Source organism: Sinocyclocheilus rhinocerous, unplaced genomic scaffold (assembly GCF_001515625.1).
Source record: "Sinocyclocheilus rhinocerous isolate Xijiao unplaced genomic scaffold, SAMN03320098_v1.1 scaffold869, whole genome shotgun sequence".
Classification (NCBI taxonomy): Eukaryota; Metazoa; Chordata; class Actinopteri; order Cypriniformes; family Cyprinidae; genus Sinocyclocheilus; species Sinocyclocheilus rhinocerous.
The window spans coordinates 579802-602748 of record NW_015653483.1 but is presented as its reverse complement, the minus strand read 5'-3'; the positions used below and the strand labels follow the sequence as shown (position 1 = coordinate 602748).

Sequence of the window (22947 nt, the reverse complement as noted above, 5' to 3'; positions counted from 1 at the left end):
CATTTACTTAGTTGACATTATTTATTTAGCTCTTCTACATTAAATTAGTTGAGTTAACATAATTAGTTGTCGACTGATAAAACTAGTAAAGATGATAAAAACATACCTCATGTCAACAATGAACCAAGATAGGCTGTCAGCACTGGCACTAATTTCAATTGAATGGAACATAAATATGTTTTGGATATGAAGGACATAGTGGCAGCATTTGCTGTAGCTAAGGCTCGTAAGCACAATTTTTAAGGTGACAATCCGTTACTGTAAATATGAAGATTGTACTGTATCGTCAAAATTGTATTGTACAGTATTGTATCTTCTGCCATAAAGATGAAGATTGAATTTTTTTTAAAGAATAAGCACTTTGTTTTAAATAAAGAATTTGTTCTATTATATGTGTTTTAACTACTTTTTTTATGTTGTATAAATATATATCTAGGTAACGAAGATATATTAACAAAATAATCTTTTAGAAGGGCCTCATCTATTAATTTTGCCTGGGGCCCCCACTTCGTCTTGGTTCGCCTCTGCTTGTGGGCATATTGTTGTTTCAGATGTTTGATAGATTTCTTGTGGTGTTTAATGCGATTATTTCCCCCCAACTTGATTTACAATTTACCCTTATATTCTTGTCTGTAATAGTAGAAATTGCCGCTATATTGTTTTGATTTTAAAGCCTCGTTTCGACAGCAGATGCAGTTCAAAGTCCAACAGAGAACTGGAGCTAGATCATTTTAACATCACAAACACATACCAACTTCGCGACTCTGTTCCCCTTTCGGGCTCTGTCTTCACATTTATTTTGAAAGATGAAGCTCGCGATTATGGTAAGGGGCGTTACATTTCCGACGAGTGCTTGCGGTGTTCGGCCAATCACAATGCACTGGGTCAGCTGGCCAATCAGAGCAGACTGCGCTTGTCGGAAGGAGGGACTTTGTAGAAAACGAAGCGTTTGAAAGAGGCGGGGCATAGAGGACCTACAATAATGTACAGTATTTGAAAAATAATGTGTTTTTTGAACATTAAAGCATGTCAACATATTCTGTTACACCAAATACACAAAATAATGATCTTTAAAAAAGCATCATATGACCCCTTTAAGCAACTGACATCGCATTTGCTTTTACAGTTGCTTTGCTTTTCCCAGTGTGTCATCGACGCTTAGCCCTCTCATTGCAGTTGCTTTTTCTGCGCTATTCTTTTGGCGATCAGAGCTGCGCGCGCTAACCGCCGGAGAAACGTCCTGTGTGTTACTCGCGTCAGAAAAACCTGTTTTAGTAGCAGATTCAGGTCGCCGCCTAGGTTTTTTTGTGGATTTTGCTTCCGATTTGCTTTCGGAGCTCTCCAGAGATTCTTCTTTGTCAAGGTTCAAATTATCTCTCTGCTTTTTACTCTGTCGTTTTGGTGCTGGTTTTCCATCGGACTTGCTCTTGACGGTCTGCTGTGGTTTGCCTTCACTTTCACAGTCATTCTTTTTACTCTGTTGCTTGCTTTCTGCACTGTCTTGTTTGTCATTCTCGTCAACATTGTTTGCGTTGTTGGGAACAGAAGCTCTTCTAGATGTCGAAGTGCGGTTTCCTTCGTGCTTACTCTCGGAGATCTCCGGAGACTGACTGAGATCCCGCTGCTTTTTACTCTGTCGATTAATGGTTCTCCGTTTTGGTGCTGGGGTTTCATGAGGTTTGTCTTCACTTTCACAGTCATTAGGATCTTTATCCTTTTCACTCCGTTGCTTCCTGCTTCCCCGGCGCGCCCCGGACACTTATCCAAGCTGTCAGTCATCTGGTGAGCTCTCTGCTCTTTACTTTTCCCATTTGCATTTGCTTTTGTTTCAGCTTTGGCTTTGGGTTGGTCAGGGCTTGTCGCGCGGAAGCTGCTCAGTTTTCTCTGGCTTTCATGATGACAGACGTACAAGCTACTATACGCGCGCGGTTTTGCATTAAATGAAGGTTTCTGGAACTGACATCAGGATACAGGTGGTACTGTGCCAGCCTCTGCGTTTCGAAATTTCTCACTTCCTCTGTGTTATGACGTATCTTTACGTGACGTTATTTCTGTATTTATTAGGGTTTCCGGTGGTCATTTAGGGTAGCCTAAATTTACTGACAAAAATTTAGACAGGTGCTAGTTTTAGGACTATTTATTAATTATATTAATTATATTGGTTTGATATTTTGTACGTTGACTTTTACTTACTTAAAATCTGTTTAAGACTTCAATAGACTATTTAAAGGGATAGTTCACCCAAAAATGAAAATTCTATCATTATTCACTTAGCCTACTTTTGTCTATCGTTCGTTCCAAATCTGTATTGCATTATTTGTTCTGTGGAACACAAAAGAAAATATTTTTAAGAATGTGGGTAACCAAACCGTTGCTAGTCGCCACTATTTCTTCATAGTGGGGGGGACAGGATCACATCACAGGAGAGTGAACTGCCTGTCAGAAATCATATCAACTAAAATGTGCTTTTAACATACTATCTCTGTATTAAAAAATGTATTTAGTTACCACTTGTAGTAAACTTGAACCTATCTTTGTATGAAAGATGGGTTCAAGTGGTACCTAAATAAATTTTTTAAATAAATTTTTAGCACATTTTAGTTCATATTCATGGTGTCCCAAAATAGCACAGTTGAGTACACTTAGATGTTCTTAAGAAGTACTAAAGAAGAATTTTTAGTATATTAATTAGTGAGCTAAAATAGAGCACTTTAAGTACATTATGGAAGTGTACTTTTTTTCACCAGGGCAATACAGTACACACTGATTTGACTGAAAAATAAATCTACCCTGAGAAATATGAAGTGGAGTAAAACTTCTCTCCTCTAGTGTTTGTGCAGAACAGGAAAAGCTTTTAAACAGTGAAAAGGGAAAGCTAATATTATAGGAGTGAGATTTATATTTCAAAGCATCTCAGTGCTATTGTAAACTCTTGTTTAAATCTGTTCTGAAAACATGGATAATATTTCTTATTAATTAGGCCAGCTATTGACTAATAAAATAACAGATCTACTTATATTACTACTACCGATAAGCTGCTAATGAATCATTTTAGAAATGCATCACTTGCGACATCTTGTGGCAATTTATCCAGCACACCAAGGAACCATGTATTTTAGCTGTGTATGCTTTAAATTGTGAATAAATGGACATGAGGGTAAATCTCATTATTTGAAAACTCTTGTGTCTATAAGAAGACTAAGACCTAAGACTACGCTGTGTAAAAGACCAAGACTTTGTTCATAAATGGTTTGAAAGATAGCAGTTTTTTTTTTTTTTTGGACTTTGTCATAACTTTAGTTGAATAAGCTCACAATACAGTACTGAAGATTCTTAAATACAAAGGTAAATGATCAACAATGAACACAAACACAATTATTATGGTTGAGACATCTTTAATATGACATGAAAGCTTTTATTTTTTATAATAAGGTGCAGTAGCTAAGGTGCCAATTAAAGTCAACAAGTGCTTGTGCAGGGTTAGCCTACGCCAGTCAAAGTGCTAAACATAAAGCTGTCAGTGCACCAAAGATTGCGTGAGCCCAGACATGGGCTGATTAAAAGCTTCATTTTAGGTTTTCATTGTGCTGCAAAGCTAAACATAAAGGTTCTCAAAGTTTTCTAAATATTGGCATTTAAGTAGCTCACCACCAGTGGATACTGAATACATGGTATTTTGCAAACAAGCACTAAAACAAGCGAAGACAACATTGTGAGAACCAGGCTAAAACTGCACTCCAGAGCAGGAGGTCAAACCTCTCAAGATTTAAAAAAATCACATATGGTTTCAACAGCTATCATCGAAGAGAAGAGCACAGCTATTAAAAACACTATTAAATGAGTTCAATGGTGTGAATTTAAGACTTACAGTACGTCAACATACAAATTAGTGTTATCTAAATGACTGCTTTTGTTAGTAATTTTTTTTCCTTCTGATACTTTTGCGATGCATTGGAACTATTAAGCAGTCTCTGACTATGGAACCTAAGCAGCCAATAGGATAGAAGAGCTGGATGACCTCTGCTTTTCCATATGTGTCTCTGGAGTTGGCAGTCAAACACAACATTCATTTGACCTTCTGGGCTTTCTGAGCAGATTTGGTGATCTTTCCGCTAGTCGGTGTCTTTTTCTCCACTCCTTTAATCACGCCCACTGCAACGGTCTGACGCATGTCACGCACAGCAAAACGACCTGCAAACCAAAAATAATCCAAGCAGGTCATGTGTTCATTATCCCTGTCATCCTAAAACTGATTCTGAAAAGAATACCTACTGGAATAGTTGTACTATGGCTTTAATAAGAAAAGTTGGTATGATGAAATAAAAATCTATTTTCTAAATGCTTATGATTCATCTGTGCATGTTTAAGTAATTTTTTTAATCAAAATGTTATAACTCAATCTTCCGAAAAGACAGACTTCTCTGTATGTGGACTTCTCCAGACTTCTCCAATCCATTTAATTCGGATGTAAAGAAGAAATAACCTATCACTACGACACTACCTCAGTTTCAATGCAACATTGCAAAAAGGATAGCTAACCCAAAAAATGTTTTTGTCCATATGTAACCCTGGACCACAAATACAGTGATAAGGGTCAATTTTGCAAAATTGAGATTTATACATCAACTGAAAACTGAATAAATAAGCTTTTCATTGATGTACGGTTTGTTAGGATAGGACAATATTTGGCCGAGATACAACTATTTGAAAATCTGAGGGTGCAAAAAAATCAAAATATTGAGAAAATCGCCTTTAAAGTTGTCCAAATGAAGTTCTTAGCAATGCATATTGCTAATCAAAAATTAAGTTTTGATATATTTATGGTAGGACATTTACAAAATATCTTCATGGAACATGATCTTTACTTAATATCCTAATGATTTTTGGCATAAAAGAAAAATCGATAATTTTGACCCATACAATGTTTTTTTTGGCTATTGCTACAAATATACCCCAGCGACTTAAGACTGGTTTTGTGCTCCAGGGTCACATATAATGAAATTTAATGGGGTCCAAAAAATTCCAGTAAAGAATAAAAGTTGGTTTGGAAGTAAATGATAGAATCTGAATATAACATCAGTTATCAACTTGGTATCATTAAATCAGTGATACATTTTTTTCTTCATCTTAATTGTTTGGCATTGATTTCAGAAATCTGTAAAAGAGGAATGATATTCTATCAAGAGGAAAAAATACATATATAATGAATTTAACTTCAGTTACCTTAACTTGAATTTTTTAAAAATCAGCAATGAAGGGATGAATCAGCTCTTGGGATGGGATGTTGCAATAGCACTTACCCAGAGGAGGATACTCTGAAAAGCTCTCCACACACATGGGCTTCCCAGGGATCATGTCGACGATGGCCGCATCTCCTGACTTGAGGCTCTTGGGGTTGTCCTCAAGCTTTTTCCCAGAACGACGATCGATCTTCTCCTTAAGCTCTGCGAACTTGCAAGCGATGTGTGCAGTGTGGCAATCCAGAACAGGGGCGTAGCCAGCGCTGATTTGCCCTGGGTGGTTCAAGATGATCACCTGATGGGAAAGAATGAATCTTGTAATGACTGCGCAGGTTTGCTGAAGTGAGTAGTGAGAATTGAAGTTAATTTAGCTCACTTGAGCAGTGAAGATGGCGGCCTCCTGGGGTGGGTCGTTTTTGCTGTCTCCAGCGACGTTGCCACGGCGGATGTCCTTGACAGAGACATTTTTTACATTAAAGCCAACGTTGTCCCCGGGCAAGGCCTCAGAAAGAGCCTCGTGATGCATTTCCACAGACTTGACTTCAGTTGTCACGTTGACAGGGGCAAAGGTCACCACCATACCTGGCTTCAAAATTCCAGTCTCCACACGGCCCACAGGGACAGTTCCAATACCTAGTGAATACAATGTATTTAATTCAGCTCTGCTTTATGTTAGCAGAAATATGCCTTATCATCTTTTAACAAAACAAAGACAAAAACAGGTCAAATGTATTCTATTTGTAGACCATCTGCAATATAGTTTGCTTGTATAAATTCAAACCTCCAATCTTGTAGACATCCTGAAGAGGTAGGCGGAGGGCTTTGTCAGTTGGACGTGTTGGAGGCTGAATGGCGTCCAGAGCCTCCAATAGGGTGGTCCCAGATGCATTTCCCTCTTTCCGGGTAATCTTCCAACCCTTGAACCAAGTCATCTAAAGTAAAGACAAAGAAACCTAATGAAGATGCTGATTGGAACCAACCTGCTGGGATGCCATTTTGCACAAATATAAATTATTAATTTTCACTGAAGAATTGTGTAATGCTCCATACTGGCACATGGAAACTTATAGGGCTGCATGATTTGGGGGGAAAAAATCTAATTTTGATTTTTCTGATTAAAGTTGCAACTGCGATTTAAAATGTGTTTTTTTTAGTGCTGTCAAAATTAGCACAATTAATTTTTAATGAATTTGTTTCAGTTACGCGTTAAAAATATTTAACGAAATTAACGCAGGGGCGGAGCTAGGGTTGGCCACCCCACTCACAACTGCTGCTTCTGTCTCTTTTTTTCTTGACAAGAATTGCGTTTATTTAGACGCAGAACGTCTTTACGGCCACATCAAACGAGAGACTTTTCAGACACGCACTCCAACTTCACCTTAGCGTCAGGCACTTGTCAAATGAGCACGGAAAAGGTACAGGTGATAAGGGAGCTTCAGTAGAACAACAGTGATCTGCGGTCAGATGAGATGTTGTCAGGCCATATGTCAGTAAATACGACTGTCCTGTCAGCCGTTATACTGTGTTTCATATTAAAGTGCAAATGAAACTACGAGCATGCAGTGTCGTAGTTATATTGTCAGTTAAGTAATGAAGTTACCAAGTTACCACAGGTAAATATAACATTCATTGTAATGGGTTTATGTTAAGATTATTTTAAGTTCACTTAAATTAGAAGTTGTTTTTGAACAAGTCTGAAGTCTACTAAATGTTAAAATAGATAGCTCTCAATTATACTGTAATGTTGAATGGCTAGTCAATAGTTAAATATTAGGAAAAAGAAAACAATTTCCTAGAGACATCAGTAGTTTTCGTATCAGTGATACTCCCCTTCAGTCATAAAAAAAGATGCCATTAAACAAATATTAAAAATGTGTTTATGTTGTTTCTACATTAATTTGAAGATTAAATGTGAAATTATTGCAATATAAAAGTATATTTAAAAGCTGTATATTAAAAAAAATGTTAGGTGGAATTAATCACAATTAATTTCAGAAAAAAATGTGCAATTAATTAGTTATTTTTTAATCAATTGACAGCACTAGTTTTTTTTAAGCTCCAAGTTTGCTGTGCTTGTTTGTAAGGCTGCACAATATGACCAACATTCTTGTGATTATATATTAATATGACCAATAATAATTATTACTGAAATCAATATTTTGATTATAACTAAATAAAAATATTCAACAAAATAAGAAATACCACACTATTTTACAGCAAAAATAATAAAAATAGAAATATTAAAATAATTTTATTTTACGGCAGATCTGTAACATTACAATACTAGTGTTTATGGCTGTTTTCATTTCACAATTTTCAAACGTTCAAACAACAAGCTTTTATTTTGGTGGAAAACCACAGGAAGCCCTTAAATCTTCTCTTCTGTTGTCAACAGATGGTTCATAAAATTTTGGGAAGATGATTAGCGCATGTTGTGTTCCCAAATACACGTTATAAAGCAACCTAAACAGCATTTGTGTGGAGCAAAATTCACTGCAAACCAAACCACTGAGACGCTGAGAACACGATCATGATGAACTGCATGTGTGTAAATGAACACAGTGCTGCATTTCACTCTGAAACACGCAGTGCATATATTGATTTAAATAAAACATTCCTTTTCGATTTGATAATTGCACTAAGCCATATCACAATTTCGGTTATATTTTCATTAATCGTGTAGCCTTAACGGAAACAATACTTTATTTCCCCTGTCATACTTACATTGGGACTGGCCTCAAGCATGTTATCTCCATTCCAGCCAGAGATGGGCACGAATGCTACTGTGTCAGGATTATAGCCAATCTTCTTGATGTAGGTGCTGACTTCCTTCACAATTTCCTCATAACGCTTCTGGCTGTAACTGGGTTCAGTGGAATCCATCTTGTTGACACCCACAATCAGCTGCTTTACACCCAATGTGTAGGCCAGAAGAGCATGCTCTCTGGTCTGACCGTTCTTCGAGATTCCAGCTTCAAACTCTCCGACACCTGCCGCTACAATCAGCACGGCACAATCCGCCTGAGGTTCAGAAAAACCGTAAGGAATTCTTAATTTTTTTCTAAATAGCAGCTACTCAAATATATTTGTGTGCCTGTTAAGTTCCTAACCTGTGAGGTTCCAGTGATCATGTTTTTGATGAAGTCCCTGTGTCCTGGAGCATCAATGATGGTGACATAATATCTGCTGGTCTCAAACTTCCACAGGGAGATGTCAATGGTGATTCCTCTCTCTCTTTCTGCTTTAAGCTTGTCCAGCACCCAGGCGTACTTGAAAGAGCCTTTTCCCATCTAGGAGTGAGACACATATACATTCTATTATATAACAGCTTGAAATAGTTTGTAATCATATATTAATTTAAATGTCGCCAATATCTCCATCATACCTCTGCAGCCTCTTTCTCAAACTTCTCAATTGTTCGCTTGTCAATCCCACCACACTTGTAGATGAGGTGGCCAGTCGTGGTGGACTTTCCGGAGTCCACATGGCCGATGACCACAATGTTGATGTGGAGCTTCTCCTTTCCCATGGCTGATTGCTTTATTTAAAGTGCCAATGTAACTGTAAAGCTTTACACAGACACCAACAGTCACTGTGCAAATTCTATAAAAGACAAACTACGTTAAACACATGTTCCCTTGCTAGAGGATGCTTTTTATCCAATTTTAAACCCACTAATTCCAGGATCTTAAGAAGTGGCCATTTAAACACAAGCACTGTTCGTCAGTAGATCCGATGATACAGTACCGGAATAGTACACCTCCAAATGAAAATTCTTGCATGTATTCACACCCATGTCTCCCAAGCCCGTATGACTTTTATTCTATGGAATATTATAGGAGAAATTTGTAGTACACCTCCAAATGAAAATTCTTGCATGTATTCACACCCATGTCTCCCCAAACCCGTATGACTTTTATTCTATGGAATATTATAGGAGAAATTTAAAGAATATTCTGGCCATTTTTTTGCAACTGAATGAAAATGAATGGTGACTGAGGATGTAAGGCTTTAAAAAGGATGTAAAATCATATTGGACAAGAACGACCTGCACATTCTTCAAAAGTTCTCCTTTTGTGTTCTGCTAAAGAAAGTAAACCACGCAGGAAATCTGGTTAAACAATGACAGAAATCTAATTTTTGGGAGTAATTCTCTCAGAATGACCTATGCAAATACTAGCTAAGCAATGTCTATGGCTCCCTGTGACTGCAGATTTGAAATGTCTCATCATTTGTTTATCACTCAATGAACACCCAAAGAAATGCAGACAAAGAAATTTGTTTAACAAATATGGTATTCACTATGCCATCTTTTTTCAACCTTCAGACCAGCACTAAGTTTATCCTTTCGGGCTGTTAAGGCTTCTAGTTCTGCCAAATAACTAGCAACGCTTTAACAGACTGGGCATGCCTTTCTTCATGCTTGGTACATCTTTGTCCTGCAGACCTCCATTTTGTAAAGATTTGCCTACTGATTTAAAAGACTGGCAGCCATTTGTGAGCCCTCATGTATCCAATATTTTCAAAAGAAAAAAAATAAAGATATTGCAACAGCTGTTTAAGCTAGAATTCATATTCCATTCTAAGCTAGTGCATTAAGATTTGGCTGCATCATGAACCCAACGTCTATGATTATTGTATCAGCATCACTTTCAATGAGCTGTAAGGTGTACAAATGAGTAATTCCTCAGGGACAGAATTCAAAGACGTTCCTTAAAGCAAGAGCCGGACTGCCATTGGTGTAAGGAAGCTAATTCCCAGCTTAATTTGAGAGGTTAACATGAGGACTATTCTTGTTAAGGGTACCTACCTAACACAGACGCATTCTTTAAAAAGGGCTCTAAATTATTCCTGTGTCGCATCAGCCTGACATGACTTCAGAAAGCTATTCCTTTCGGTGTTAATTTGCTCAAAAACACTGCAATATTAGTCGTCTAGATCAGCAGGCGACGGAGGTCTTTCAGATGTCTAGGGGATTTAATAGTGCAATCCCTTCCCCTGCAGCTGCCGCCATGTTCTCCCATTCCCAGACTATCTAGCGCAATGTCGAATACAAACATCAGTAAGGTCTTACAAGCGACAACTATTTAGAAAACATAAATATCGACAGAAGATCTACATTTCTAATTACAGACTCGTTTGCTGGGTTTATTTTTTGATTACGCAGATAAAGATGCGTGTGAATGTGCGGTACTGTACCTGCGCGTGTGCTCGGGATACTGGAACGGTGCTGAAGAGGCTGATCACGGCGCGTCTGATCTTATAATACAGACCCGACGAACGCGACTGTGCATGCGCAGACTAGCGCGACATTGCTGCCTACATCAGTCACTGAGGATGCTTGAGGTCAGACGACTATTATTAAGAAACAGCTAAATAAAATGTAGAATTGACGGACGGGAAAGGAAATATGAGTTTATTCTGCGAACGCATTTGCTTTAAACCAACGTGTCAGGTGCACACAACCTGCTGCTGCTGCGATGGCTTCAAAGGTGACGCAATTAATTATTCGACGAAAATGTTGGTCTCAAACAGAATTTTAAAAAAAAGAGGTCCAAGCTGAATTTATAAATAAATAAATGCACGTCAAGTAAATAAATGACTGATAATTTTATTCGATATTTGACAGGCGTTGATGCATGTTTTGTAGCATCTTGGCATTGACAGATTGTGCAACATACAGTGTTTACACGGATTTATTCATTTTGTTTCACTTAGTAGCGATTGCACAAAACAGAATGAAATAGAAAATGTAAACATAAATCAGTTATAGTGTACAAAAAAAGTCTAAAACACAACAACTAGACATGATTTAAACGATAATTCCCCTTTAGGCTTGTTGCTTGAGCATGGGTAAGGCATGTTGTGCTAATCATAGGCCAACAATAAAGCATATTTCATTGGCACATTAATCACAAAATATTCCAATTCCTTAACGATTAGTTTATTAGAGTTGAGGAAAATGCAATTTTTTATTAGTTTTTTGTAGCCAAACGATGAGATTATTTCAGTTTTCAACAGAACAGATTTAGCAAATCAGAAATAAAATTGATATAGTTCTTACTACTGTGTTACAGCGACACTGGGTCTCACGAGCCTTATACTCCAAAACAATTCACAAGTTAATTTGCGGTTTTGTAAGCGAGTCAGATTAATTCAGTAACTGTTGATTCACACAGGGTTTCATTCACTAAACAGACTCGGCTCACAAGAGTGAATTATACTACAGTGGTCGTGTGATCAAAACTTTTACCTCCTTACCACGACTGGATGTACCATAAAGATACACGTTTATTATTCCCTTCATTATCGCACCTTTGTTTAAAAAATTAATTAAAATACAATTTTAAAAAAATTGTCTGGAAAAACTACTGACATGTATAACAAATACAGATATTACCAATAAAAAAATACCAAAAATCATGGTGTTTGTTGGTATGCTTAAAAAACAACAACATTGGATTGTGCAATATTCATTAGTTTGCACACCACATGTAACTACTGCTAAGATCTCTATAGAATTTACAATAGGTTCATCCCTTCGGCCTTTTGGAAATGGCTAATGGTTGACATGTTTCATCGGATGTGTATTCTCTGGACAGCCCAAGGCTGGAGTGTGCCCTTGCCAAAAATTGTGAAGAAAACAGCTCCAAATATATTGATTGCGGCAGAGATGTAGAAGACAATTTGCCACTCTGGAATGGTGTTCTAGATAAAAACAAAATATTTAAGCATTTGTTACTTCATTATCACAAATGTGAAAAATTGATTTCTCTTGAAAATAAGCATTTAATGTTTGCATTTATGCATAGGCTATGCATCATATGGGGTGATACCGGGGGTCATATAGCCTATTCCTACATTACTTGAAGCTCCTTGATGGCTAATGTCAAAATCGTAATTGCACAATGTGCAAAATGCTAGACTTCATGTTAAATATTTTTCATAGGTTAGTACTGAGAGTCTGCACTCAGTTTGTGATATTCCTGTTATACAGTATTTTAGAGTAAACAGTAGGAATGCAACAATACAGTTAGCCCAAGTTTCAATAAATACCTCCGTTTTTTTAAACACAGTTTTCAGTTTGGTTCTGATGGTTTGGCACAACAGAGTTCTTTTTAGCGATTTTAAATGCTATTTTAAAAAACAAACTCCAGTACATTGTTGTACACTGTAGAAAAACATGGATTATCACATGTCTACCTTAAATTTATTTTGAGAGAAGTATTATTTTTATAGATTGGCCATTATTTAGTGCTATGAACACATGTAATGTCTGTTTCATTCATACTGGATACTAGAGGGCGCCCCTGCGCAGAAAGTCCACATATGCATCACCGAAGAAATAGAGCTCACGACTCCAGGAAATACCATACACATGTTTCCTCATCTCAGCGCACAACTCACGGACACACAAACAGAGCCAGTTTGGAGAGAAATAAAAAAAAAAAAACGGAAAACGCTCTGATTGGTTGAACTCCTCATCTTTTTCTGTTGCTTGTTTACTGCGCGTGGACAGGTCACCGGGTTTTTGCGTAGTTTAGAGTGACAAATCGTACCAGCGTACTTTAAGGTCAAAATGCGTACCCGCTACGCAAAATGCGTACAGGTTGGCAGGTCTGAACTTTCTTAATTTTTTGCAGCAAATGTCACAATGTAATGTAGTCTTTACATAAAAAACGATAAAATATTTTACATTTATACATAAATGCAATAAATCGTAACTTACAGATTTGGTCAGAGATCTTGCTATTACAGGGCCCACCATGCCAGGTATAGTGGCAAATGAGTTTGTGATCCCAAGCAATATCCCAGCATATCTGTGAAGAAAACATTTGATTAATGTATATATGAAAGTAAAGGGGTTTCATGCATGTACAGTTGTCCTAAACCATAAAACTTGTATAATTGCCAATAAAAAGCCTCGTCTTACGAGGGAGCAATGTCCAAATGGTTGATGTTAAATCCAGAGGCTGAAACGCCCCCTAGAGAGGAAGAGAGGGTGAGGAAGGCTATAGCCAAGACATAGTTACAGCCAGTGTAGCCAGCAGCCACGAGGAAGACGGCTGGTCCCACCATTCCTGGACACATTCAAAACGGACACACTGATTTACTCAAAGCATTAACAGACTTCACACCACCAGCTCAATCATCCCATCAATATTTTTTCAAATGAGCACTGTTCGGCAAACTAAGTAGAAAGAATTCCTTACCTACTATAGTGAATGCCTTACGCACAATTACAGTGCGGATAAGATATTTCTCTCTCAGGAGGTCTGCCAGCTGTCCACCCAGCAAAGCCAGCAACCAACAACCAAGGTAGGGCAAAGCCGAGAGCATTCCATTCTGAGAATGACACAGTGAGTTCACACACTAAACGGCAAAGGGGCCTTATGATGAGAGTCAATGATCATTCCCAGATGACCTATTTTTATATTAAACACACTACTGTTCAAAAGTTTGGGGTATGTACATTCTTTTTAAATAAATTGATACTTTTATTTAGCAATGATGCATCAAACTGATCAAAAGTGACAGTGAGGATAATGTTAGAAAATATTTTTATTTAAAATGAGTGTTGTTCTTTTGAACTTTCTATTCATCAAAGAGTTTCAATCAGCATATTAGAATGATTTCTGAAAGATCATGTGCTGCTGAAAATTCAGCTTTGCTATCACAGGAATAAATTATGTTTTAAAATATTAAAACAGAAAATAGTTATTTTATACTGTAATAATTTTTAGAATATTGAATATGACAGTTTTTACTGTATTTTGATTAAATAAATGCAGTCTTGGCAAGCATAAGAGATTTATTTCATATAGATAGATAGATAGATAGATAGATATTAACTCTTACCAACCTCTACATGGAAAACACAATTTTTATTTTGGAAGATGAAGATAAGTCAAAGTAAAAAAGATAATAAATATCACAAATGTATAATAATCTTCATCATTAGCTTACAAAGCATTCAAAACATTAAAATAAATTTGGTAAAAATACAAATTCTGATCATTAAAAAAAAAAAAGACGTGTCAGCCCTGCTTTTGCACTCACCTGCTGGATGCTGAATCCGAGTATATCATTCATGTAGGTGGGTAAGAGAGTCAGCAGAGTGTAAAATGTCCAGTTGTAAGAGAAGTGTGCCACAACTATGGCCCATAATGGCAAAGACTTGAGAATTGATGTCCATGGGATGTAATCTGTGGTTGGGGACAGCTGCAGCAGGAAATGGCACATTTTAACAAACAATTAACGAGTCAAACATTATCTGGTTTGAGAAAAAATATATATCAACTTAAAGACAGACACTGTATGATATCACTGTAATGTTGCCTACTTCATTTTTTAAAGATGCCATTATGTAGGTCTTCTCATCCTCTGATATCCTTTTGTGTAAGCTGGGACTGTTACTGACAAAGTAAGCCCAAAGGACAAACCAATGAAGTCCAACAGCTCCTATGATTTGTAAACAAACCAAATAAAGTGCATTTAGAGTGTACTAAGGAAAGTCTGTGAAAGCATCTTTAGCCTTACATTTTATGCTGCACACAGTTCACCTTTAAATGCGTAGTATAATGAAACTTACCAAATATATAAAAGACGTAAGTCCAGTCTAGGTAAAAACATATCTGGCCAGACAGAGGAAGGGCTACTACAGTTCCCAGCTGAGCACCTGTAAGCGGAAAGGGAAAAAAAGAGAAATAATAGTACAAATACACAAAAACTTGAGTAGATTGTTATAAATCAAACCAGGGCACCTGTGTAAGAGATAGTGAGTAGTCGACTTCTCTCCAGAGGTGGTGCCCATGATGCCCACATCGCATGCATAGCAGGATATGACACTCCCTGAAAGCACAAGAATAACCTTTTAAGACTTTTATTTTCCTAAATGAATAACACCTATATCATCTAAGGCAACATTGAAACATTGACTTGCAAACTACAAGAACAGAAAGTACTAAATCCATATGGTAGGTAATGAGTTTTGAGGTTACCTCCCCAATGCCTTCCAACACCCTGACAGCGATGAGGTAACCAGCTCCCAGATCAGCGGCTACTGGAGTCAGCAGGGTGAAGATCACAGTGCAAAGGATGCCGATACCAAAGAGCCACTTGGCACCATACTTACGTGCCAAGTAGCCACCTGGTATCTGAGTAAGTATGTATCCGTAGAAAAAAGAGCCCAGGATCCAGCCCTGAGTCTCTGAATCCCAGTCATACACACTGGCCTGTTGAGACATTGAACTAAATATGTGACCCTGGAGCACAAAACCAGTCTTAAGTCGCTGGGGTATATTTTTAGCAATAGCCAAAAAAACATTGTATGGGTCAAAATTATAAATTTTTCTTTTATGCCAAAAATCATTAGGATATGAAGTAAAGACCATGTTCCAAGAAGATATTTAGTAAATTTCTAGCACCTCCTGGTGAGAGCAAAAAAAGGGAAAAACCTGTAATTTCATGGTGTAACCACTAGATTCCTGTATAGGACTCTATAGAGAGGCTTGTGAATTCCCTAGTTGTTTTTATACATAATTGTTTACTTTTATTAGGTTGTGGATTTAAATGTATATTAAGGCATTCTCAAAGACTACTTTTTGTCAAGGTTTATATTTTTTGTTGTTTTTTTTGTTGATTTGAAGTGTAGGTTTTTGCATTATTATTACTACATTCAAACCTGAACACAGAAAGCATTTTGATACACAAAACATTAAAATTCTATAAAAATGTAACAAAAATGAACAGGAATGCTTTATCAGAGCTTAATCTGATCTGATTTTAACTTCTTATTTCAGTCTTCTGACTCATTTTGGCTATCTGGTTATAGCCATACCAATTCATTTGAGTATGTATAATTCTGTATGTGTGTGTCTGTGAGTGTGTGCTGTCCACTTTTTTACTGCATTGTAGTTGAATTATTGATTTTATTTTACATAGTTGCAGTGTCCAATTCATAGGTGTGTGTTCAAGTGTGTGTCCGCGCGTGTGTGAGTTGGTGTGTTGATTTTGCACTCTAGATGTTTTAGAGTTTCACCCCTTCATTGCTGTGCAATTTCTTTCTGCATTGTGGGGGATTTGTAGATTGTACACACAAAATTTTTCTGTATTTTCAATTTTCCCCCCCATTTCCCATTCATTTCCTATGGTCGGTCATTTTTGACCGAAGACCATGAGTGTGACTATTTTATTTACAACCACTTAGCTTTTTCGAATCATGCCCTCAATTTTTTTTGTGTGTGTGCACATACCAAGTGTCATAAAAGTCACCAAGTTTCGTACCATCCTGATGAAGCTACGATTTTTAAAAATGTAAATTGTAAAATTCTCCGGTCAGAAGTGAGCGAAGACCGCACAAGGGTTAAAACCACTTTAAATAACAGACATTGTCATTGTTAAACACAAACACAATAAATTCAAGCAGCTTGAATTGAAAGAGAAATACATTAAAATATGTTTTAAATATTAACAAAAATATTACTTACAAATCCTAAAATAAATACATGAGCAAAGTATAACATAAATTAAATTAAACTTAAGGGGTTAATATTGCATATACCTGTGCATTTCTGATGTCTTTCTTAAAGACTGAAAATAAATTTTCATTCAAATCATTTACTTATTGACTTACAAGTTATGATTTTGTTCGATAGATTCCTAAATCTGTATCATTCATTATTGACACATTGTTCACAAAACATGTATTACATTTTTAAATAATAATAATAAATAAATCATATTGTAACAAAAGATTAAGACATCTGAAATTAACATATTATGATTTTACAGTTATAACTAGAGTTACTATAGTATAGTATCAGGCGGAAACAAGTTATGACAATATATTTTTAGGGCAGCTACCTGCATGACCAATGCTCTTCCTCCTTCACGTGCCTGGATGTTTTGAAAAAGCTCTTGAATTATTCATGTAGACTGCATCAAATACTGCGTCAATTATATCACACTGACTCAACTAAAGAGATGAAGTCTGCACTTTTGGGATGATTGAATAACTGAGACATCTTATGGATACTATAAACCAATAAGGAAGTTCTCAACACGAGCTGTTCTAGCAAATTACAAGTTTACAATGCAGCTGAACATTGTCAGTTAAGCACAACTATTACAACTGCATTTTCAAATGTATTATTACTTTGTAAGTACTAATATTATAGCACGGATGGTACCAGCGGACTTTTTACGTGACATGTTGTAAAACTGCATAAATACATAATAGGCATTCATAGTTAATGTCCGGCTACCTTTCTGATTGTTTCCGGTGTCTTTCCGGCGTAGTAAAGGCTGGACATGATCTTCAGTTTCTGAGTCTGACGCTGAATGCTCCATCATCTTCAGCGGCTGCTCTCCTCTCCGGCAGTTTTCTTCTGGTCAGACGACCAGAAACACAACAACACACTCTGAATGCCGAACCCGTGTTTCACCGTCAGCAAAAATACATACCATAATAAAAGTCCCGTGGTCACCAGCAGACCTCTACTGATTGTAGAGGTAAAAAAAATATATATGTTCTTCTGAACTTTCTATCCATCAAAGAAACCTGAAAAAAAATTATACTCAGCTGTTTTCAACATAATATTAATAATAATAATTGTTTTTGAATATTATCTAATATTCAGAATATTAGAATGATTTCTGAAGGATCATGTGACACTGAAGACTGGAGTAATGATCATAAAAATCACAGATAAACATAAAAACAAAATAACAAACACATACAGTACAGTATAATATATATATATAATTCTCTTCTGCTCACCAAGCCTGCATTTATTTGATCCAAAATACAGCAAAAGCTGTAATACTGTGAAATATTTTTACTATTTAAAATAACTGCGTTCTATTTGAATATATTTTAAAATGTAATTTATTCCTGTGATTTCAAAGCATCATTAATCCAGCCTTCAATGTCACATGCTCCTTCAGAAATCATTCTAATATTCTTGGATCAAATAAATGCAGGCTTGGTGAGCAGAAGATAATTCTTTAAAAAAAAACATAAAAAATCTTACTGTTCAAAAACCTTTAACTGGTAGTGTATGTATAAAATATTTCCCATGAAATATTTATTGATGTGGCCTTTTTATATTAAACTATGATTGTTCATGGTTTAATCATTGACAGACTGTTGCTTTTAAGGATCCATTACCAAAAAGATTTTGTGCCTTTTCTAGTTTGTGAGCTTTATATCATTGCAATAATTATCCACTAAGAGGGGCTAAAGTATTACAGCAGTCCATGCTTTAAGGAAATTCAAATCTGGTCTAAATCAGCAGGATTCAGCTGGCTTTTAAGATCTTCATTAGTATAATTATGTATTCAATTTTTCACAGTGAACTTTTAAATGTTACATTTTACTGTAAAGTCAACACATGCATTATCTAAATGTGTTACAAACTTCTTTCTTCGATTTTTATGAATTTTTAAATTTTTTTAATGTAAAGCTGCTTTGAAATAATGTCCATTATGAAAAGTGTTATATAAATAAAACTAACATTCTAACATTCTTGTTCTATCTCTCTCTCTCTCACACACACACACAGTAATAATCCTCACTTGTGGAAGACAGTGAGAAAACAGTCAGAGGAGCCTTCTAATGATTTCAATTTATGTGGAATCAGTAATGTGGGAAGTACAAGCCCTCATGGCAATGAAGTGGAAATTATTTACCTAGTCCAAGAAAGGAACTGGCAGGGTACCCAACCACCCGCTAATGTAGAAAAGGCTAAGACTTGTGGAAGCTCGTAACAAAAGTTGACAGAGATGATAAATGTTCAACATTAATTTATTGTGTGCAAAGAGTACATTAAAAAAGGCAAATATGAAGAACTGACTAAAGAATGAGGATGAGCTTTTCTCCAAATGAATACACAATATTTTTCAAATCTGTGAAAATTCCTGCACAGATTGCATATAAATATGTATACATTTAACAGACTTAAAATATCTTGTTAAAATACATTTCACGACTTGAAACATATAGTTTGTGTTTCAGACGTGACTAGTGTTTCTATATCATCGTTACATGGAATTAGAGCATTTCAGCACCCTGGTCTCTTAAAAACAAAAAAACAATGCCCCGAGTTTACATCAAAACATGCAAACATATAGTACATTAGTAGAACATGAAATACTTGGTACGTTATTGCAGAGGTTATGAGTATAGTTATGAATGTTAAAGAACTATTCTCCTCTATGTTACTCATCCATCTCGGTATTCCCTGATAGCACTTTACAGTGACACAAACACCATTTCTGTTCGTTTATATTTTCTACCAATGACTCTTAACTCACTTAAAACATCCATGTCCTTTTTTTCATATTCTTTCTTACTTTACACAGATCTTTCCATCTGTCCTACTTGTCAAAAGCCCTTTTTCTGCAAGTCAAAACCAAAATCAGTACAACAGAGATGCAGATTACCACAAGCTCTAAATGTTTAGCTTGTCAGTAGTAGTACAGTATTTTAGAACTAAACCTCACCATTTCTATCATCTCCATTACTACTAATGACTTTAACAAAACTTAATGATCATAATTCATACAAAAGCATTATGATAAAACATCACTGGCAACAATGCCTGGTTCTTTAATTGGTCTTATCACAGAGATACATGCAATATTATAACAATAAATCATATATAAACAGAATGCAGTTTACCAGCAACTGCCAAAAACACAATTGTCCACAATGTCCTTAGGGACTGAGATGTCCATGGTACGAATGCTGAAGGAATGAACTTTCTAAAAGTCAATGCAGTCATACCAAAAAATGCCACAGTCTCTCAGCCTGGCGAGGAATAGGAGGCAGGAGAGGTATGTAGAGCTTTGGGAAGAGGAAGGCACAATTTTGTAGCATATTTAACATGGAACGTGCAAAGCCTACCCATAAATACTAAAATGCTGCTGTTTCTCTGCTAACCTGAATGTGTTTGAACATTCATAAAGAAATAAACAGGCATACTGTAACATTTGCAGTTTGGGTACAGCTATTCTCTCGTGATGGTCTCGTGCCACTTCCCAAAACGTTTTGAAAATAGTGAAGACGGAGCATAAAAAACGCTGCATCTGTCAGACACATCCTTCCTTCCCTATTTCCCTCTAAGCACATTTTCCGCATCCCTCCCTTTTTCAAAACAATGCAGACGTTAGCAGTGTTCCTAAGGAAGGAGATGAATAAATGTGGCTGAGAAGGAGTTTCGAGAGGACCCAATGGAAACCAGGTTTGCTCTCTCAGTTGGGTGCAGTGTTGTCGTTGAGTTGGTCTGAAGGGACAGTGAGGTTTTGGATTTGGCGGTACACAAAGAAGAAGAGTTGTGGCTGCGGGCGGCTGTGCAGTTCGGCCTTGATCCTCTGCGGGTGAGTGTCCGGGGCCAGCTGCTGTGTGGTTTCATCCGTCAAGAGGAAAAGGGCGTAGTTCTCCGGGTCCGAAATTTTAAGCTTGTCTGCGCATTTCTGACACACATCCTCCGTTGTGGAGTAAGGTTGCACCTGAAGGGTTTTGGCTGTGCAGCCACTGCTTGCATCTTGCAGCGCAACCCGCAAGTAGTTCTGAATACACACAAGAAGAAATCTAGGTGTAAATCCCAATATATATCAAGCTCGTTTAAGAACACATATTTATGTTCCTAAACTTCTATTGTTTCAAGGAAGAAAAGGGAGAATAGAACTTATATGACCATGTCTAATAAGGAATTGACCTGGAAATCATCCACAGATGGTGTGGTACGCTGGGTTGTGCGTCTGCGGTGCCACTGGTGCAGCGTGTTACGGGTTTCAGAGCTCAGCACACGAGCTGCCTGGTCCTCCTGGAAGTTCTTGATTAGAGACATTGCCCCATATGCACTGGTCAGGTAATAGCCTCCTACAATCAGATAAAAAAAACTGGAACATTAAAAAAGTTTGATACCCAATGAAATGAATAATTAATAATAATAACTTCAGCAGTTATTGCAGTAGCCCAATGATTGTGACGGATATGCGGAACCCACTGGGGTCTTCTAATGTACCTTCTCCATGAAGCAGTGATGGGTCCAGTAACTCCATCATGTACTCTATTTCAGCGTCCAGCTGTGGCATGTCACACTGGGCCATCACATACGTCAGCATGGGCAGGAAGTCATCTGCCCCATACATCCTCCCTGTCATTGTTACAACAAAAATTGAAATCATGAATTGAAATCAAATTATGCAGAAGTATTATGATCATTTTGTGTGCAACCACACTCATGGATTTCACACAGATGCATCACGCTCGTGTACCTGAGTTGCTCTCCATTATGGTGTAGATAAGCTTGCACACACTGAGAAGCAGAGACACTTTCTTCTCAGGTGAGTACATCTTGCACATGTTGTGGAACTTGTGGCGAATCTTCTCTATGGCAACAGGGTCAGGGGGCAGAGCTCCATCCACACCCATCTCCTGGGGCTGCTTGGCTTTGGCCAAAACCAGATTCTCTTTCAGCTGCTGCCAAGTCCCACTGCTCACCTGGAAGTCCCGCAAGGCGGCCTCTATCACAGGCTTTAGGGGCTTCAGCACACACTTGTACATGGCTTTCTCCATCACCTGATCTGAGGAAAAAGACGTTATATAATAATTATATAGAAATAGAAATAATTAGAATAACTGCATATAAATACGTAACAGGTCAAAGCTAAATGCAGTTTTTTTTTTTTTTTTTTTTTATAAAACAGACATTCTCATTTGTTCGCATTTATTTGTTCAAAGATAAAGTAAAAATAAGTAATATTGTGAAACATCACAGTTTAATATAAATATTTTTTTCTAATTTAATATATTTTAGAATTTAATTTATTCATGTGATGGCAAAGCTGAATTCTCAGCAGCCATTAGTCCAGTCTTCAGTGTCATATGATCCCTCAGAAATAATTCTAATTCTTGCTATAAAAGTATTTTCAAAAATTGTAAAAAATATATTATTTTTTTAAGTACTTCCAATTAAAATTGCTATAAAAGTATTTTCTCCAGCAAGGATCCAGAAATCCTACTCACTAATTTATATAAACTTGACAATCATGTTATCCAGCATGATTTAAAAAAAAATATCCAAATGACTTTTTTTATAGCCATTACATCACATATGTTTTGGAATTTGTTTTGGTGCACTCTGAAAATAGTAACTATAGAAGGCAAAGGAACAGAAGAAAAAAATTGGAACATAAAATCCCTCCAAAAAGTGAACAAAACGTCTGTCGGCAAGTCTATTTGTGGATGAACTGACTGTGACCATGAGTATATTGACTGGGATGTACGACGTGGTTTGTTCCATTTCCTGCTTTAAAGGGGAATACCTGCTTATAGTATTTTTACACCTGCTTTTCCAAAACTCTTCAACATTTACAAAATGTCTCCTGAAGCACAAGAGTCTCTGGTATGCTCACATATGACTCAATGCAACAAGTTGTCTTGTAACTTTGATTGTGCAAGCAGGGCTTGAAGATCATACCTAAATTGTAAAATCATCTATAAACTAGAAGTGTATGTGTAACTAAAATCATCTGATCTAAAGAGCAGAACGTAATGTTTAATCAGGTCTTGGAAAATGCTGACAGCACTGCTTCTGTCAGCACACTGGACCACTGAGGGAAGCAACTCCATCATAAGTGGTCTGACAACAGATATGCTCTGGCCGCACGGTATACTGTATGTATATATATATATATA

At 36.8% G+C, this 22947-nt stretch overlaps 3 protein-coding genes and 1 pseudogene across 6 annotated transcripts in view; all 4 read right to left on the bottom strand.

Annotated features, from left to right (window-relative positions):
• Positions 1-3075, bottom strand: part of LOC107716274 (DNA ligase 1-like) — a 4332-nt pseudogene extending 1257 nt beyond the window's left edge.
• Positions 3076-3378: 303 nt separating this feature from the next.
• LOC107716315 (elongation factor 1-alpha 1-like) lies at positions 3379-10665 on the bottom strand. 2 transcript variants are annotated; one of them, XM_016522691.1, is made up of 8 exons: positions 10440-10665; positions 8626-8843; positions 8351-8530; positions 7965-8261; positions 6022-6172; positions 5617-5873; positions 5301-5535; positions 3379-4191 (listed from the first exon to the last, which is right to left on the bottom strand). In XM_016522691.1, exons 2-8 carry the CDS (start codon positions 8767-8769, stop codon positions 4067-4069), a joined length of 1389 nt encoding a protein of 462 aa, XP_016378177.1. In that variant the 5' UTR covers positions 8770-8843; positions 10440-10665; the 3' UTR covers positions 3379-4066. The 2 variants fall into 2 exon arrangements, with proteins under 2 accessions (XP_016378177.1, XP_016378176.1); XM_016522690.1 differs by having other exon boundaries at positions 8626-8809; positions 10440-10664.
• Positions 10666-10933: 268 nt separating this feature from the next.
• On the bottom strand, positions 10934-15524 carry LOC107716316 (sialin-like). The gene is made up of 9 exons (XM_016522692.1): positions 15242-15524; positions 15005-15092; positions 14833-14919; positions 14584-14702; positions 14301-14462; positions 13454-13586; positions 13174-13321; positions 12970-13060; positions 10934-11948 (listed from the first exon to the last, which is right to left on the bottom strand). Exons 1-9 carry the CDS (start codon positions 15485-15487, stop codon positions 11817-11819), a joined length of 1206 nt encoding a protein of 401 aa, XP_016378178.1. The 5' UTR covers positions 15488-15524; the 3' UTR covers positions 10934-11816.
• A 3534-nt stretch (positions 15525-19058) lies between these two features.
• Positions 19059-22947, bottom strand: part of LOC107716314 (ras and Rab interactor 2-like) — a 54975-nt gene continuing 51086 nt past the window's right edge. For all 3 annotated transcript variants that reach the window (XM_016522688.1, XM_016522687.1, XM_016522689.1), the window contains 4 exons: positions 21525-21833; positions 21272-21403; positions 20963-21126; positions 19059-20813 (listed from right to left, as the gene is read on the bottom strand). In XM_016522688.1, the coding sequence (XP_016378174.1) occupies positions 20496-20813; positions 20963-21126; positions 21272-21403; positions 21525-21833 (923 nt within the window). In that variant the 3' untranslated portion in view covers positions 19059-20495. The remainder of the gene's footprint in view (positions 20814-20962; positions 21127-21271; positions 21404-21524; positions 21834-22947) is intronic.